This window comes from Argiope bruennichi, chromosome 9 (assembly GCF_947563725.1).
Source record: "Argiope bruennichi chromosome 9, qqArgBrue1.1, whole genome shotgun sequence".
Lineage (NCBI taxonomy): Eukaryota > Metazoa > Arthropoda > Arachnida > Araneae > Araneidae > Argiope > Argiope bruennichi.
Genome location: NC_079159.1, coordinates 91,836,849 through 91,857,006, shown reverse-complemented (window position 1 = coordinate 91,857,006; position 20,158 = coordinate 91,836,849). Strand labels below are relative to the sequence as shown.

The 20,158-nt window shown below is 29.2% G+C and overlaps 1 protein-coding gene across 1 annotated transcript; it reads right to left on the bottom strand.

Moving 5' to 3' along the window:
• Window positions 1-3,683: 3,683 nt before the first annotated feature.
• Window positions 3,684-18,651, bottom strand: LOC129984572 (kielin/chordin-like protein). Its single transcript, XM_056094487.1, has 6 exons — window positions 18,511-18,651; window positions 14,930-15,061; window positions 10,472-10,681; window positions 9,043-9,249; window positions 5,274-5,321; window positions 3,684-3,982 (listed from the first exon to the last, which is right to left on the bottom strand). Exons 1-6 carry the CDS (start codon window positions 18,548-18,550, stop codon window positions 3,852-3,854), a joined length of 768 nt encoding a protein of 255 aa, XP_055950462.1. The 5' UTR covers window positions 18,551-18,651; the 3' UTR covers window positions 3,684-3,851.
• Window positions 18,652-20,158: the final 1,507 nt, after the last annotated feature.

The following is a 20,158-nucleotide window of genomic DNA, read 5'->3' as shown; positions in this document are numbered from 1 at the left end:
ATTAGTCGCTGGGATACGGTTAATACATAAGTACTAGGAAATCGAGCGTACATTTCGGACAGGTTAAAACAAATTTAACTCAGAACTATAATCGCAAAATCATGCAAGTTTTTATATTAAAGTTGTCGCGTTTACAAGCTTGTGAAAGTACAGATCGGCAGACAGTCAACCCCTGGACGAATTTAATTTCAAATTTGTTATATATCTTCATATTGGATGTTAAATTTGTGTTCCAAATCTTATCGATCATGTGTTCTTCTGTTATATTCGGACAGCTAGTCAGACAGAACTTCCTCTGAATGAATTTCATTCAAAATTTGATAGATTTGTAAATTTACGAATTTGGAATTTTTGTGATTTGCGAATTCGAAATAGAGATCGCATACCAAATTTCATTCGTCTAGCGAAATGCGTTTTTGAGCTCTTTTTTTCTAAATAGGCGGACATGATTACAAAGTTTTTTTTTTTCTTTTTTTTTTTTTTCCCCCTTTCGGATTCAGAAAGGTCAGAAATATGAAGACTTGTTCAAAACGTGAATTTTTCAAGGCTGCAATGCTTTCTCTTTGTATAATTCATACACGAGAAAGGAAGAACATTATTTAAAGTCAATCCCTTGGGCAGTCAATTGACTGATGGATCCTGAACAGGTTCTTCACACCGAGCACACTCGGATAGCATTTCATCTTCCATTGCCACTGACCAATTAATTTCCTGGTCAGACGAGTTTTCGTGCGATTGCCATCCAACGTGCAAGATGATTTTATGCTTAAGAGAAATACTTCAACCATTTTAATTTGTTCTTTTTGTAGTTTTTCGTTTACGAATAAATTAAATTGAAAGGGAAAAAAAGTATTTCAATTGTCAGAAAATTCGACCTCGAGATTTTGATGAATCACCACGGCTTATTTAGACCGCTTGAGGCAAAGTAAAAGCATTGGAATTGCACCTGTTTGTCTGCATGAAGACATGATCAGTAACGAAGACGAATGAACGATGTTGCATGGTACCAAAATTTCAGATCATATTAAATTTTGGATAAAATTTAAGTGGATAGGCTGTCTAACTTTTCGTGTGCATTGACGCTTGTCATCCTAAAAATTAGCAGTGGTGAAAAATTATTTACAAAACTAGCTGGAGTAATCTTCCCAAAATTTTCTCGCATATTCTTTAATAAATTTGTCATGCCAAAGAACGCCTTGCATGGCATTGGCGTAGAATAGTTACGAAATATTAACTTTTGGCATGCACTTTTAGCATTTTTACTGAATCCATCGTGTCATCCTTGGCTAGTTATTTGGCGATTAATTCCTTAATGGTATCAAAAAATCGAATTTCTGTTGTAAAAACATTTTCTCAGCCAACTGAAATCGAACTTTGATACAAAACTGAACTTGTAGTCACAATATCCCATATATAATTCGATATATTAAGTCATTGCGTTTTTGAGTTGTCGCGATTACATGTTTCTGAAAATACAGACTGACAAACAGTCAACCCGTGGTTGCATTTGGTTCAAAATTTTACCAGTGTTTACACTATAGATGTAAAATCTATGTATCGAATGTTATCTATCTCGCTCTCTTCTTTTGAACAGCTGGATAGACAAACGTCCTTTGAACAGATTTTACTCAAAACTTGATAAAATATACAGATTTGGCTTAAAGACCGAATACTGAATTTTAGTCGTCTAGCTCAAAGCGTTTTTGTGTTTTATCTTTCTCACACACAGACGGATTTTTCCTAAAAATGTGTTTTTCGAAACGGGAAGAAAGCAGGGAGGTCTGAAACGTAGAGGTTCGTCAAAATCTCGAATTCGGATTTTGTGAATATTACTATACTTTATCTATATTTCGTATATGAGAAAATAATACATGGCATTTTAAAGAAGTTGTTACTTTAGTCTTAAGTAGTCTAATTTTTTAAATTTCAAAGCCAGGTATGAAATTTGTTGATATCTAGCAATGCCAGATCTATTACATTTCTTAAATGCTTTTTTTTCAAATTTTTGAGCTTCTTTTATTTTCTTAAGAAGATAATTATTCGCACGCAATAAGTTGTAAACATTTCACTTCAGCAACAGTCCATACATCATCTTCACCATAAAGTAAAAATGGGAAATGAAACAATGCATTTTTACATTACAGCCACATGAACAACCTTATTTAAAATAAATCTATGAAATTTTCACATGTTCTGGATTTTCTTTCGCGAAGACTTTTGATTAATATTCAAATCCGGCATAGAACTTATATGCCGGATTTTTTTAATTCAATTTTTCTCACAATAAAAGCTATAAAAACCTTTTTTTTTTTTTTTTTTGAAAATTTGCAATCTTTATAGTTTTTATATGCAATGCTTAATAACAATTTATCGTTATTTATAAAAAATTTCATCTGAAAAAAAATCGAAATGCAGCTCTAATATCTCTAAATTCAAAGGGAGAAAAGACTGCTTTTGGTCCTCAAATCAATCAATGAGTTGTATGCCTAGCAAGCTTTCGTGGGCTGCTAGAAGACTAGTCCTGAGCTGCCCTTCCCTTGTTTTTGGATTTATGTAGTATCTTCTCTGCATGTTTTAATTGTTTTTCCTTTTTCATTAATCGCCGGATTTTCAGAGTGATAAAGCAAGTACAAAGCATCGAACTTTCAGAAGAGAAAAGTAAGTAAATTAATTAATTAAATAAATAAAAACGAAAATGGGATTTAAAAAATTATTTCAGAGGTGCTACAGACCTGAAGCCCTAATGGATGATATATAATGTATATTGATCTGAAATTTTTACCAGCTATTCCCTTTCTTTATATTTTATAGAACAGGGAATATATATTCTATTTATTTCGATGTTCTTAAATGAAATTCTAAAAAATTCCAATCAAATTTTTTTAAAACGAAAAATATTTTTCTAAATTCCTTTCATTTCCCCCCCCCCTTATCTATTAATTTATCATTAAGTTTTAGAGTGTATTGAATAAGTCTTTATAGTATCTGTAATTTTTAAATTTAAACTTTCCCTCTGAAAAACTACAGTTAAAATTTACACTAACTCCATCCAATTTTGTAACGTATCCATGTGCTAATTTAGAGACCTGTTTTGGAAACAAGCTCAAAAATATAAATCAATAAAATTATTGTTATGTATTTTTTCCAGGGAAAAATACAATTCGACCATATTATTATGCGTTTTTTCATTTATAATATATCGCATTCATATCTTTGTTTATGTAAATAGTAGTTTACTATATGTGGCATATATTTCTGTATTTGAATATAATCAATTAATGCTCATGTGGCACACGTTAAGTGAAACTTTCCTAATTTATTTGTAGAATCTATTGTTATTTTCACAAGAAAAGAACTGACGATTAAGTAGTACCGTTACAACTTCTTAAATAACTAGCGTAGTAAAGTTACTCTTGTAAAATTACGTGTGGCATCACATTAAATGACTCCGTTCTAGAGTTGCATGCTGACCTTTTTAAGGTCAAATTTTACCGTTTTTCAAAGCGTTTAAGCGTTTTCTTAAGAATTTTTATTGCACCGTTTTAGCCTTCAATTCCTTTTTTAAATTTTCTTTGGCTTTATTTTCCTTTATGATTTTTAGAATTGTTATTACAAACAATTCTTCTGTGTTCTTGTTCATTTCTGATATTAAACTTTTGAAATGACCCATGGTTATCCATAGACAAATGACTCATAGCCATCAAATGAAGCAATTTCTTAAAACAAAGTTCTGACATTCTTATGGCAGTGATTTCTAGAAGGTTTCTAGCGCAACTATGAATGTTGGGATGAAAATATCTTTATTAGTTGTTGGTGATTGTAATAAACGATTCTAGAAGATTTTAAAGGAATTAATTTCGCCTTTTTCTTATGCAGGTGAAGTCAGGAGGAACAACACAATTGCATTCAACACCAGATTTTGAAGGGAGAGTAGCTATAGAGCCCTTTTCATAGTAGACGCCTCTGTATTGACAAAGGTTTTCTAAGAATGAAAAGATGAATATTAAATATATATTAGGATTATTTTTTCATATTTTTTAACAACCAACAATTAATAAAAAACTCAACTTTATCTATATTGATTGAATGCTTATAGGAATTATGAACCAAAATGATTTGTTTAAATATTTAAAATTTATTATATAAACATTAGACATTCATATGCCTCAAATATCAAAGAATTAAACGTTCGGGCAATCAATTAATTGTGCAATTGTTATTATTTCAATTTAGAGGATTTTGATAGATTTTAATGATCTCGTATTTCAACTCATAGCAATTCGTCATAATTTGCATCATGTGCTTTTGTCACACATTGCAAAAAACTGTAATAGCTTTGTAAAATTTAGCTATTTTTGTATAAATCAACATAAATTAATGTCGAGGGAAAAGAAAATTTTTTAAAATTAATTCTGATTATAAAATTTGAATTAACATAAATTAATTAAAAATTACATTTATTTAGAACTTTTTAACGAAAATTAATTCAGATTAATTTGTTAGGAGTGATATTTCGATAATAAAAATGAAAGAATTTAGTAAATTTCAGATTATTATGCGAAGTTATAATTTATAACAGATACTTTATTTCCTGTCCTTTACGTAAACTGTGTACATAATAGAAATTTTCTTCTCTTCCATCAACAAAAAAGAAAATGAAGCGATTAAATATTCATGAAGCAATTGAAAATGTTTGAATTTTACTTCAACAATGTAAAATATTGTCGAAATTCTGTACCAAAAATGTTTTTAAAACTTATCAAAATTTCAATAAAAATAGCACGACAGTTAAATTGATATCATTTAAAATAATTTAAATTTTAAAATGGCATTAGAATCAATCCGTGCTATAATAATTTTGGAAAATATTACATAAAACTTAAAACACCGCCCAATTTTTAATTAATTAAAATTAAAAAAAGCATTTTTTTTTCTTACCCAACCTCAAAAATACGTTTGTTCTAAATTTTGTGCCTCTAGGTCCAAAAATCTGTTTTATAAAGCGTCAACACACACACACACACACACACACACACACACACACACACACACACACACACACACACACACACACACACACACACACACACACACACACACACACACACACACACACACACACAGAGAGAGAGAGAGAGAGAGAGAGAGACTTGCATATTCTCTCTTCTATTATTGAGAAGCATCAGAAAAAGTAATGTTGTGAACACTATCACTACTTGATTCTTTAAGCATTCAAATTAAAAACAAAAATAAAATATAAAATGCATCCTTACCGGCATTTTCTGGTTGAGAAGAAACTGGCTTAGCACCTTCAATCTCTCCTGGAAAATAAAGCAGAAATTGTTAAAAAATTAATTATTTTTACCGTCTGTATACTAAGAAAAAAGATTTAATCATTATGTTTGATCCGGATTAAAATTCTTTTATGTTGAATATTTTTAATGCTAACTCTACTTTTGTATAAAACTTATGCAATTCAAAATCCTTTTATCGTCTGACACGTTTTTTAATCAAAATGAGAATATTCGTTTAACCAAACGATTTTTAACAACTGACGATAGTTAATATTTTTCAGTGAGTTATTAATAATTATTATATTTAAAATTAATATTATATATATTTAAAATTTTGCTGTCAAATACAGAAATATACGAAAGATTTTAATGTACGAAAATTAATAAAATAGTTCATTTCCCATTAATAAAAAAACATGAAAATAAACGAAATCAATAATTAGCTATTATGATATACATAGTTAAACGTCTGTTTTAAAACATTTCTTCAAATGTTCTATCGGAATTCTGCTAATACGTTCTGGAAACAGTTCTTCGTATGCATTTTTGTTTTTCAATAATAAAAATGTTGCAACAGATTGTCTATATAAAGAATTAAAAAAATTATAAATGAATTTTACTTTGAAAAATTATAAATTTGAAAATGAGATAAACAGATCGCACAGAAATAAAAAAAAATGTTCCTAAAATATTTAAAAAATAAAACTGAAATATCAAAAAGATAAACTAGAATATTGCAAAGTCTTATTATTACCTATCAAAAACATTTATATATTTTCTTAAAAAATCGCATGAATCTTTGCAATTATTTATTAGATTTTGAAAAATTAATAAATTTTGTTAAAAATACGTGGAAATGATATTGATATCAGATATTGTAAAGATAGATATTGATAATGTAAAGATGAAATTAGAATTTAAAAATAATATTAAAAATATTTCTTATTTGATAATTTACTCCGACGTTATTTTATGAAAATGTTCGGTTGATTTCTTATTAATTGAATAATGAATTCTTTTGCACTTTTAAAAAATGACAGTATTCTTTTTCTTATTTTAAATTGTATACGCTCTATATTTGGTTGTATTAGATCAAGTTGTTTACAAGAGATGGAACCTAAGTATCTACCACAGTGACTTTTATTCATAAGCAAGTGAGCTTATTAATTTAAACACGTATTCAGCTAGATGAATGAAATTTTGTGCATAGGATAATCACCAAAACTGTAGATACGTGCCAATTTCTTTCCAAATCTTTCCTTACTCCAATCAATTTTTTAAATTCCAGAAAAACGTGTAAATGCATAGTACATACTCTTTGCTAATTATGAAGCTCAATATAAAACTCCATATCGAATCCTATCATACAATATTCACAATCATTTCATGATCGGTTTTTGTATAAAGTAAGGGAAAAAAAAACCCCTCTCAAAAGTGTCATTTGATATCATATGGAGCTTACACAGCGCTTTTAACGCTTTAGAGTTTGCAACCGGTTCTTTCTGCCCGAGGTTCACGAAACTTCAAATCACATGGCACGTTTGGTGCACATGATCGATAGGGCTGTCAATTAAGGATCGCCTAATGGCAGCACTTGGAGAATTTAAAGATTTTTATACGTTTTAATATCATTATATATATACTTTTTTCTTATGAATATTAACGATTCGAATTCGTTTTCGATATCTGAAATGCTGGAAAAAATATCGTTTGCATAGAGACGTGCAATTTATAAATATAAGATAAATTATAATTTTCTTACTATTATGTTCTTTTATGCCTATAGAAAATTGCATTATTTCAATAATTTTGTAGTAATTCGAATCGATTTCTTAATCTTTTTTTTATGGATGAACTAAAAAAAATTGAAATTAGAAAGCAAATGAGACCAAATAAATGAATAAGTAAGTAATATTGTTAAATGAAAAATAAATATTCTTTTTTTTACTTAATATTGATAACTTTATTTTGTATCGTTGTGGTTTTAATTTCTCTGATATTAATCATGTTTGTTGACAATGCTGTGCAAGCTCTGTTTATTTATACAAAAAAAAAAAAAAAGAAAGAAAAAAGATTAAATTGTGTATGATATATTACGTTTTATTATGAAGCAATTTTAAGAATTCAATTTTAAATTTAAATAACTCGTGTATGGAAACTGATATATGGATCTGTTATTTTCATAAATTAATATCATCCTGGTATATGTTAGTTCTTCACAGTTTACCAAACAAAGTAATTTTATTTTTGAAACTAAAATATGAAAGTTTACTATTTTTATTGTATTTTTAAGATAGATGGAATATTTTATGAAATTTCTTTTGGGATTTTCCTTCCTTAAATCCGGTATCGATAGTGAGAGACACTAAAAACAATTTTAAAAAAATATTCCATCAAGTAAATAGAAATGTTTAAAAATATTAAAATCATCAATACAAATTAAAAAAAAGTGAAAATTCGCAAATAGTTAAAGTGCCGTAAATTTCAAAATTATTGAAATTTTATTTAAAAGTTTTATTTGCGATTCATGAGAGTTAAGGAACGTTTTAGTCAAAGTTTCGCGACAACGAATTAAAATTAAGTAATTAATTAATTTTACTTAATTGTGGCAGTGCCTGTTATTCATTGCATCATTTCTGTTACTCATCTGTTATTCTAGATTTCTAGATACTTATGGTATAATATACTAATTGTCTCCACAGACAAATATATATATATATATATTTAACAATTTTCTTATACGTTTTGATATATTTAGAATTAGTAACACAAAAGTAATGAAATTAATGATACAAAGTGGATCTCGGCACTGAAATGGTTATTAAAAATTAAAATAGTTACTTGATTACAAAAATCTCAATTAAAGATGGGAAACATATTTTCCCTTCATAGACATGACTCTTTTGCCTTATATATTCTAACAGATATACACGATGCTATGATCAGGCGGTAAGGTCTTTGCTTTATGGTCAGAGAATTCTATGTTCGAAACCCGATCCCTTCGAGGAATCCGGAACATATTAAATCCGCTAAGGTCAAATATCCACCTGCTGCTGTGGTGTTAAAATTTGTAAAAGAGTAAGTACTAATCCACGCATTTCCACATCTTCTGCTCTTAGTTCAAAATTAAGAGGCTTATGTCAAAAATTGCTGCATTAAAAAGAGCCGTAAGTATAATTTAATTAATTTGTATGTTTTTCTGTCGTTTACATTGGGTTAGTAATTTTTTTGATTACATGTAATTACTGACAAATTTAAAGAGTAGAAAATAAATACATTTTTTTAATGATAAAATGCATCCGGTTGCCATCTAGTTATATTAATCTTCTCATTCCCATTCAAGTCCGAATGCCAAAGATTATTCGAATGCTTGAGTTCCTTCTTCTAAGATAAGAAAATTTCCTTGCAGCTGTCAAAAATTGTGATGATAGCCTCGGCAAAAGAAGATCCAATTTAGCTAATGAGTATTCAGGAAATGTATGCTTGGTCATCTTTTGCGAATTTCCCTTTTGCATCCCAAAATCATCAGGGTGAGCGTATCTAATGAACAAAGCATGCGATTCAGGTATTCAATCAATCATATCTAACGAAGGGAGGAGAGGAATTTCATAGTGATAATAAAACTTAACGGGCGTTCAAAGTAATTTCGTTGAAATTCATTTGGGGCCTTATAGAGTTAAAAAGTTTTGAACAAATATATTGTGGAAATGATGCCCCAAATTTAAAGGACATTAAACAGGAAACTTACCGCAATGCAACTGTGATAGGCAGCAGCTCTTTTCCCCATAAATAGGCAGGCATCCTTCTCGAATCCGGGGAGCGTAGATTCCTGTCAGGCAGTTTACTTTCTTGCAGTGTGGACCCTTTTCAGTGCAAATGCAGTCTTCGCATGGGTCTTCTGTACGAATGATTTGACCGATTTTGTAGTCTCTTCCGTTGTAGTTGCAAGCCTTTTCTGAAATACATAATCATGTCAAAGGTCTGTTTTAAAATTTACGATATATACCAAATATTTAGAAAAGAAATCAGGATATCTCGGAAAATTCGATAGGATATTGGAGATTGGTAAAGTGATTACCTCAGATCAGACCTCACTCCTTAGGATTTTTATCACAACAGTCATTTGAACACTTCGATGTATTATAAGAGATTTTAATTCCTACAGCATCGAAAGAATTGCCAGAATATGTCAACAGAACATTCTAATGACCACTTTAAATATCCTTCATCTGGAGGAATAGGTGATTGGGTTAGCCCGATGCATGAAAAAAACTGACCAACATATTGAGAACAGCCATTCAATCAATTACAATTACAATTACAGTTACAAAAAGATTTCAAATGTCATAGATTGTCATGATAATGGTGCATTGGAGCTATCGTTACCCCAATTACTAAAAATAAGAATATATATATAAAGAAGTGTCTGATAGTGGGCAATCAGCTGGATAGCATCAATTTGTATCAGCTGGATAGTATCAATATTCCAAGCCTTACCGAGAATGAGAAATACGATAATAGCAAGTAGGATGATGTTAAGAAGCTTAACTTTAACCGGCTACTCCAACCCTCCCGAAGGTAAACGGAAATGGCCGGACCGCCGCGACAGCAACACTGGCTGGAACTATGGATGAGTCTTGAGGGCCATCATCAGTCACAGTACAATCCTTTCCATGAAAAGTACGTCCGGTCATCTATAGGAGGTAGCCGATACTCAACATATCGGGTAACGAGAATTCTGCGCGGCCCTTAGTGGGAGGGACCCTGTATCAGAAACAAACTTTTGGAGTACCTACATGAACCATGTTTTCGGAGGATTTGATGGACGAAGAGATATTGTTGTTCGTATGTCATTATTCGCACTATTGGATTGTACTGTTTTGAATCTGTATTGTATTAAATCAGTGTTGCACATTTTATCTAGAGTATCCTTTTTTTATTAAATAAATAATTCATCCTGCACTGGGCATCTTTTGCTTTCCCCCAACTATGCTGTAGAAATGATTTTAATAAATGAAAATTTCTGTATGCTTGATTGAACTTTAAAATTCTTGAATGACCTTCCCGGACACTTGGTAAATTGGCAATCTTTCTTTTTTTGAAGATTTATTGAAACATGCATTGCTTTATTGAAATACTCAAAATGAAAAACTGAAAATTATAATTTAAAATCAAACCTTTAGTCTGGTGACACATTTCCCTAGGGCAGCATGCATCGGGATCGTATCCCATGTAGCAGGACTTGTTCTTTGTTTGCCAGTCCGGGCAGTCCACAGCTGCACAGTCGATGTAAGCTCCTTCGACACTGTCGCCTTTGCAAGTACAGCTTTCGCAGTGTTGGCGAATGCCTTCATCAATTCTGTACCATTCGTTGTTGTGAAGGCATTCTGTACCAGAAAAGAATTAAAAAAGATTCAAAATAAAGTACTGTGATGCAACAAATTAAACATATTTATACCAGTCATCAATTGCATCATTCGTTGTTGTGAAGTCATTCTATACCAGAAAAGAATGAAAAAGGTTCAAAATAAAGCATTGATGGTACAACAAATCAAACATATGTATATCATCAATTCTGTACCATTCGTTGTTGTGAAGGCATTCTGTACCAGAAAAGAATTTAAAAGGTTCAAAATTAGCATTGGGGATGCAATAAAGCAAATATATAAAACGAATAATTTAATGAAACGTAATATATACGTGAGGCTTTTATAAATATTGCATATGTTGTCAAATTTTGATCATAGTTCAATTCTAGGCGATACAATTCCTAAACAGAATGAAATTTAATTAAAGAAGCGATGCAATTTATCTTTTTCATGAACTTTTTAATTATTTTGAGCTACAGTTTTAATTTAGTGTTTACTAAATTATAAAAATATATATTTCTGAGGAAGATTGGTTATTAATGCCAATTTATAAGGTTAGTTCACACAAAGCAAAGGAAGGAAGAAGAAATTCGACCTTTAAAGGTCACAACTTTTAATATATAACTGAAATTAAGAACCATTAATATCTATGTAAAAATATGATTTGGACATTTTCCGAGATTTGTTGACCAAAAAGTACAGAATTATTAGAAAATTGTAAGAAACAGATATTAGTAGTTGTTTAATTTTAAGAGAAAAATCTAAACGAAACTTTTTAAAAAGATATTTTCTGAAACGTTATGTATCAAAATTCCACCAATGTCATTTTTCTACATATCCTCCTTTAATATCTGCACAACTTTTCCAACATATTGGGTATTTCTTTGTTTTTGAGTGACACCAAAAATTCAGAAATGTATGAGGAAAATTTTTTCGTTTCTTCACCCAATGAAATTTTTCTCCTCCTAACGCTTTTTTGAGTAGACTGAACAAATGATTGTCTGAAGGTGCTAAATTTGGACTATATGGCGGTTACAAGAGTTCTACTCAGTGAAGTTTCTTTAATTAGTAGTGATGCACTAGATATGTATATTTTTCATTATCTTGCAATAGGAAAACATTGCGAATTGCAATGAAATTCCTTTTAAACCGTCTGCAACTTTCTCTAAATGTTCATAATAGCACACTGCGTAAGTTGTTCATCGTCCTTGAAGGAAATCTATTTACTCAATATACTCTGTGAACTTTGAGCCAATTACACTTGTTGTCGGTTGATGATTATGAGCCAAATTTTCAAATTCTTCACAGCCATTTTTTAAAACCTTATTCTATTTGCATAATTTATATCTTGATAGAATTTCATAAGAAATTGGGTATTAAATCTATGCCAAACTTCAACAAGATTTTTAATAGTTTGTAGAATTAAATCGCCAAAAATGTAATGAAAATGTTATTCATTGCAAATTTGCACAGTGAAAATTTTTTTTATTCACCGTTTAACTGCATTAGGTATTTTATGTTCCCTGATCGAGCAAACGAATAAATAAATGAAAATTTGAAGAATAAAAGAATGCCAAACGATTATTCACACTTTAAAGAATTTATCGGGGTTGCTATAGCAACATGCGTAAGTTAACATATGTATATCAACGCATACAGTGAGATAAAGTTGGGAAAGTGGACAGATGAAAATTTTAATGGACCACCTGCATACATGGAATGTGTTAGAAGATACATGGTGGAAGGTGTTCGAAGGCAGTGTTCGAAGAAACCTTCACCCTTCTAATTTCTCGTTTTATTAGAGCATTATCAGTTATTAAAAGAGATCCAAGTTTTCCTTATAATTTCGAGCCTCTAGATTTTAAGGTAAAACTCCTTTTCAAATCCATAAGAAACAACTTGCATTAGCAAATATTATCAAACGTAGCCTTTTCCATTAGAATAAACCATTTTTTTGAATCATTTATCCATTTTTCATCGAAAGAAGGCCTATTGAATTTGAATAAATTCTGAGTAGGTTAATTCCTTGCAGCATAGAAAATTGGTGTTAGCAGTATTATTCAGAACAACAACAACAAAAAAAAAAAATCTTTTTACCTGATTGGTATTTTGTAAATTTTATAAATGTTTTGAAGTTATACAAGTCATATTTAAAAGGGATTTTTCCAAAAGAAGTCTTAAAAAAAGTCCAAACAGGTAAACATAAATCATATCGCTGATTTAAAGATGGAAGTAAAAAACTTTAAAATTTATACGTAATTTTTAAAAAGTATTAATCAATCAAAAAAAAAACGAATTTACAGTTTAGAAGAAACCGAATAAAAACGATGTAAAAGACTGCGCTGTATTAACCGCAGTAGGAATAACCGTAGAGAGATACCTTTTAGAAAATTTGTTATTTTGAAAAAAGTAAACTTGTTGGATAAAAAAGAATTGTTCTCGCTTCACTCTAAAGGAATATTGAAAATACTAAAAGAATATTGAAAACTGGAAAGTAAAAAAAATCATTATTAAATTTCCTCCACCCCACCTAAGAATCCCTCCACCCCACTATCTCCTATCCCCCACCCCGCAATTGCATGTTTCTCGTACATGGAATACCCGAATAAACCACGTGTTACAATTGTCATAATGGCTTTAGAATTTTCTATCAAAACCTTTTTGCTGCTGTAAATGACATATTTGTATTCAAAAAAAAATTTTTTTTAAATTATTTTTTTATTCGTAATTTTATATTTTTTATCATTTTATATTTCATCAGATTTTTAACTGAAACTTAAGAATATTGGTCTCATAGAATATTTTGTAATTATTTATATCATTTAATAGAAGTGATATCCCCCCCCCCAAGTGTTATAAGCTTAAATGCTTGCTTTCATTTTCCCGTAACTGGCTTTAAAATGTTTTCTGACAAATTTGAAAATATTTAATCATAGTAAGCAAAAATCCTTTTATTATGTATCTAAATGAGAAACGATACGAACTGACCTGCTATTTTTAAATATTTTTTTCTTTTACAAGAATACCAGTGTAGATAATTCTGCTGTGAAAGTAAACAGTTTCTATCGATAACTTATCAAGGTCTTAAAATATCACAGTTGTTATCTTGATGAACGCGTTGAATAATCACACAGATTATAAAAGTGTAATGGTATCCAAAGGAGTTTCTTGGAAAGAACAGAGATTTTGAATAAATGTGCAACACTTGAATATTCGGTTGTTTAATGAAAAAGAAACCAACTTAAAATTTGGAGCTTTTCTGTACAAATATAAGCGAAAATTTAAAAATAATTTGCATTCTGTAGAAATACTAAAAGATATTTCCAACTTTTGCGCAAAAATATTGTAAATTAAAGAAAAATTTTAATGAAGAATTTATCAAAGTCAATTAAATAATTAATTCCATGTTAATTAAATACAATGTTTCTGTATATAGGATAAACTAATAAAGATAAAAATAATTTTATTCTTTGCCTCCAAGGAACTACTCAATATAATATTACATTAGATATTGTATCATTCTTAAAAAATTATATTTTCACTATTATTTGCATATAAGCGAAACACATGGAAATCTATCGAAAGATAGAATGTCATATTTTAAAATATTAAAAAATTCTTTCAATGAGCCTTTTTAATAAAGAATAAATTTTTAAAACACGCTTTGCTGTTAATGAATAAAATGTGTGTTAAAAGTTTTAAGACAAAAAATTTCATGATCTATCATTTAAAAATAAAATTTCCTATCGTTTTCTCCATTTTTCTTGTTGTAAATTTTATTTGCGTTTTATAAATATGCTTGTTTTGAAATATGATTTATCAAAAGAGAACTAACTACATTAGATTAGAAAACTACATTAGATAAATTAGATTAAATCAAGAATAAATTGTCAAACGCAAACGATATTAAATGTAAGCATTATTGGCAATTGCATTAAGAATTCTTCTTCTCGGAATTTGTTTTGGAAAAATATGAAAGTTTTTCGAATTAACTGACATAAAAGATAACATAAATAATGGAAGTATCAAAAATGTTTTAATGATGATGTCTAGATATTTATTTAAATACCCAATTTTTTAGTAGTAAAAGGCAAAAAATATATATTTTTTTTTTATCTCGATCATTTTAGAGGATATCAATTTTTAAGTATATAATTTATATTGCTCGATTGCTTACTATTGAAGATATAAAACCTAACAGAATTCCCAAGATTATATTAGATACCACATAGAGATAAATAATAAATTTAAGAAAATGTTTCATACTTAATCGCACATCTTCAAGATCCGTTGGGCACTGGTAACGTACTGGGCAGCCATCTTCCCCCGCAACAGGTGTGCAACCTTTGTGCTCATAGTGTTGGTAGTAACGCAGATCACAGGTTTTTGCTGCTATTCCTAACATATAAAACAAGGCGTGTCACATGTGTATTAGTTTGAAAATATTTTTGTGCCTTCATAACTATGCCAATAAGAATTTATGAACTAATTCATCAACTACATTTAATAATTTCTTTACAAGTATAAATTTATTCATCTTCAATATGAACACTCAAAATGTAGTTTGTTTATATGCCATTTGCCTTTGGTCATCTTTCATTTGCTCTGAATATTGATTTTTCTGGCAGTTAAATTATGAATCTGGAATGCATTCATTTAAAATTTCACTTTGATATTATATGAAACAGAAGAATATGAATTTAATGAAATCACTTTACTACAGATGTAATACGCATGTAAATTTAAAAAAAAATGTACATGTCTTGAAATAAAAGCTGAAATGAAATTCTTACTTCGAAGTTAATGTTCTTAGAAATTTGTAATCTTAATGTTAGCACTTGCAAAAGCATGCATCTGAATGACTTGACGGAAAAAAGTGCAAGTCTGAATTTTTACAGAATGATATAAAAATTGTTACGAATGGAAATGTTATCGAGTTAAAATTAAAAATATATACAGTGGCTCAAAAAATTGAGAGTACACCTTACTTTTACTTGATAAATCGGACTTTTAATATAAATAACACATTACCGGGAAGTGCAGACATGTTTTTATTTTTACACATAACAAATGGTTTAATTTAGAGTAAAACTAAAGAAAAATCAACGAAAAAACTTCGAAATTGAAAAGTTTCAGAAGCATTTTAAATAAACACACGCAAAATTTTGCCTCAAAAAATTGAGAATACACCAAGGAAATTTTTGCAATACACGCATAGAAACAAAGTGTCATTATTAAGTTGCATGTCTTTTGGCTCTTATAATGACCATTAAACGTCATGGTACCAATTCGATCAATTTTTGGTAGTATCTGAAGATATTTTATCCCATTCTTCTCGCCCCACTTGTTTTAAACGGGTTTTGTTTCTAATTTTGTGTTTTTGAACTACTTTTTCGAGTATGGCCTACGAATATTCAATGGTATTGATGTCGGGGTAATGTGATGGTGTGTGTAATTGCTGTTTACAATGAAAAAGACACCATATTTTGACGTTACGTGCATTCTGTTTGGGGTCGTTGTTCAACTGGAAAATGGAATTTCCATTTAAACCCAAATTTTTAACACTTTCCTTTAGATTTCTGCGACCATATGGTTCATCCGACTTGTTGCAGGAACTTTTCAAATCATAGGCAGAAGTGTAAGTGCTGAAACTGTGCGAAATGCCATTAGACAAGCTGAATATAAAAGTCGCATTGTGAGAGAGAAACCGTCCATCAGCTTGCAAATTCAGAAAAAGCATTTGTAGTTTGCAAAAACTCATCAATTGAAGACCAATAATCTTGGAAGAAAGCTATATTTAGTAATGAAGGAAAACTCAACATTTTTGCCAGTGACAGCCGTAGAAAGTTGGCACACAGTTGACATCGTACTGTATGGAGAAAGCCTAATACTGCTTTGGATCGAAAAAATTTACGTCCTACAGTTAAACATGATGGTGACTCCATCATGATTTGAGGTTGCAGGGCGTCATCCGGGGTAGGAAATTTAATTTTTATAGATGGCATTATAAACGATATGGTTTACTTGGATGTACTTCGCAGCAATCTAAAGAAAAGTGCTAAAAATTTGGGTTTAGATGGAAATTTCATTTTCCAGTAGGTCAACGACCCGAAAGAGAATGCACTTAAAATCAAAATATTGTGCCTTTTTCATTGTAAACAGCAGTTACACATACCACCATAGTACCCCGACATCAATGTCATTGAATATGTGTGGGCCACACTCGAAGCAGTGGTCCAAAAACACAAAATTAGAAATAAAACCCATTTAAAACAAATGGTGCAAGAAGAAGGGTAAAATATCTTTAGATAACACCAAAAATTGGTTGAATCGGTACCACAACGTTTAGAGGCCATTATAAAAGCCAAAAAAAAAACATGTAACTAAATACTGACACGTTCTTTCTATGCGAGATATTACAAGAATTTCATTGGTGTATTCTCAATTTTTTTAGGCAAAATTCTGCGTGTGTTTATTTAAAATGCTTCTGAAAATTTCCATTTTAGAAGTTTTTTGTTGATTTTTCTTTATTTTTATTCTAAATTAAACCATTTGTTATGTGTAAAAATAAAAACAGGTCTGCACTTCCCGGTAATGTGTTATATATATTGAAAGTCGGATTTATCAAGTAAAAGTAAGGTGTACTCTCAATTTTTTGAGCCACTGTATATTCAAATTAGAGAAGACATTGCACAAATGGAATAAATTGATTGCCACTGAAAAGATAATTTTTTGAGTTCTAACATAGTGTAAAAACCATTATGGAGAAATAATACATATTTTCGGAAGATATAAATGAAATTCTTATTATTATTTTGCAGGCAATACAGAGATCGGACATAAATTGTAGATTTTCACAAAAGGAAATGCTAATAAATTTCATCTTTATATTTATGTACATGCAAACATGTCTTGAAAAAGCAAATGTGGAGCTCTTTATTCGTGCATAAGTTCTTATTTATACATTTTTTTTATCTGTTATCAAGATTCATTGCTCAAGCCATTGCCAGTCTCGATTGATTTTAGCCCGTTTAAGAAACACATTCTGCATGTTAAAAAGAATTCATAAATCTGAATACAGCCCTCTCAGTACTAGACTGAAAAACTCAGATTAAACCAAAAATATTCAAAACATAGTTAGCTTTGATATACTTTAGTGAAGAACTCAAATAACTTTAATTGAAACCTTTTTAAAAACACACTTGTATTGGTATTCAAAAGACGCAGAGCCTTTAAATATTTTCGATCGTTTAATTTTTAATTTATTATAAATATTATGGAATCAATTTTTTGCACAAATTCCTTACCCAGTTCCACCACATGTACTACATGAAAATTTAATTAAATTAATCTATTAACTCTTAAAATAATATATTTCATATAAAACATAAAAGGGTACAAAATTTCACGAAATTTAACACATAAAGAAATCATTGAAATATCGATGACAAAATTCTATTTTTTACACGACACGAAACCGAGTAAAAAAAAAAGTGTTTAAAATGAATCAGCTTTACTGAAAATATTATAATCAAAATTATACTTACGTGCTATTTTTGTGATATGGTATAATACTTCTGTGAAACTGACAAATAAATGATTTTGTTACTGATGAAAAAAAAAAAAAGAACAATGAAGAGTAAAAGGAACAAAAATATTTAGATTAAGAAAAAAAGAAAAAAAGGATATTCTTATATCAATCAGATTATCAGAATGAAATGATTCAATATGATATTCTGAATTCGATAAACGTTTCGCTAAAAACTTAAAGAATAAGTTCGTAACAAATTCACATAGAAAAAGCTATGCACTTTTTCTCTAGGTATTTAGAAGTTAAATATATTTACCAGAAACAAAGAGCAAGGTTACAGCTAACTTTCCCCACATTCTGTATATTTTTAGAAAATTGCTGCAAAATAACTATTTCTGCTGGCCGAATACCTTTGGAAGTAACGGTATTCTGGTGATGAAAGAGCAAATTGTAGCTTTTTAGATATTTCTGAACGTGTAAGATGACATTTGTTACTTCAGATAAAAGCTCAGCTGCTGTAAGATAAAACGATTATTAAAGTCAGGTTCCTGATAGACAAGAATTTTCCCGATTTTTGTCCCCAGGGAACTCTTGAATATTCAAATTTAGAATAAAAATTATTCGTATTTATATTTTTACTTATAAAGAGGCATAATATATGTATGTATGTCTACATATTGGAATGTAATTGACCTCTTCTTATCAAATTTGGTAAGGATGTATTTTGGAAGAAAAAAATGTGTATTTCAGAGTAATTTTTTAAAAATTTTAATTTGAAGTTGAATTAAATAATAATTAAGTGATATTTTGGTTTTTCAAGCAATAGATGAAGGAAATATTACTACACACAACTGGTTTTTCATAGTCTTAAAATGTTAAAAAATTATCATTTCAGTGATATCTATTTAGTTGTAGCAAATTTTGTATAAATTTTCTTTAAAAAAATCTTTCTTAATTTTCAACAATATATTTTATTGTTCATTGAGATTAAATGCTTAATGATATTGCTTTCAATATTTTGCCAAATATTTAATATCAGAATATTTTTTGTTGTAGTAAAATGAGAAAAAAGGATTCTGATTTCACGAGAAACTAAGATTCTGATTACTTTAAATAAAAACCTGATTTTTTTTAATCTCTACTAATAATAAAGTTAAATGTGAATATGTGTATTGGAACTCTACATGAGACACCGTTTCAATTAGATCTATCACATTTAGCAAAATTAATTTGGAGCGATTTTTGTGATATTAATTAACATTTTAATAAATTAAAAATTACACTTAGAGAGGATTTTATTCTATAACTTTCAGAAATATTATTGGAGGAAATCTTTTACATAGTTTTAAAATTAAAAGTACATGTCATTCCCTTTTTGATATCAATTTTGTATCCGCATAATTTTTCCTGAATATTTTTTATATAATTTTCAACATCGATTTCAATGCTGTAATGAAAGCTAAATCTCCATTAAATAATTTATCATGAGATTTTTTCCCACAGTTTAAAGTTAAGATAGAAAGATTTTGTTTATTACCTGACCAGTTTATATAAGGAATAAGAAAGCGAAGTTACAGAACCGTGGAAGACAATGTGCAATTAGAAAACAGATTATTCTGAAAATTACTTTTCTGATGGGATTATGATATTATGAGATTTAATTCTATTAAGAAGTTCATATACATAATGAATAAAATAAACCACAAAGTTAAAAAAAATAACACTGCTGTAATGCGTATCCAATTTGTAACTTAACGAGATCAAGCTAGAAATAACAGATTAAATAAAACTAATATTCACTGAGAACTGATAAATTATGATAATAAAACTATAAAATTCGAAAAAATGCTATTTTCTAATAATGAAGATATCAAAAGCTTTATTGTATTCTATTTTTAAACTATTTCTGCCCCCAAAAAATGTACAACAAAATTATTTCGTTAATTTTATAGAATTACATCAAT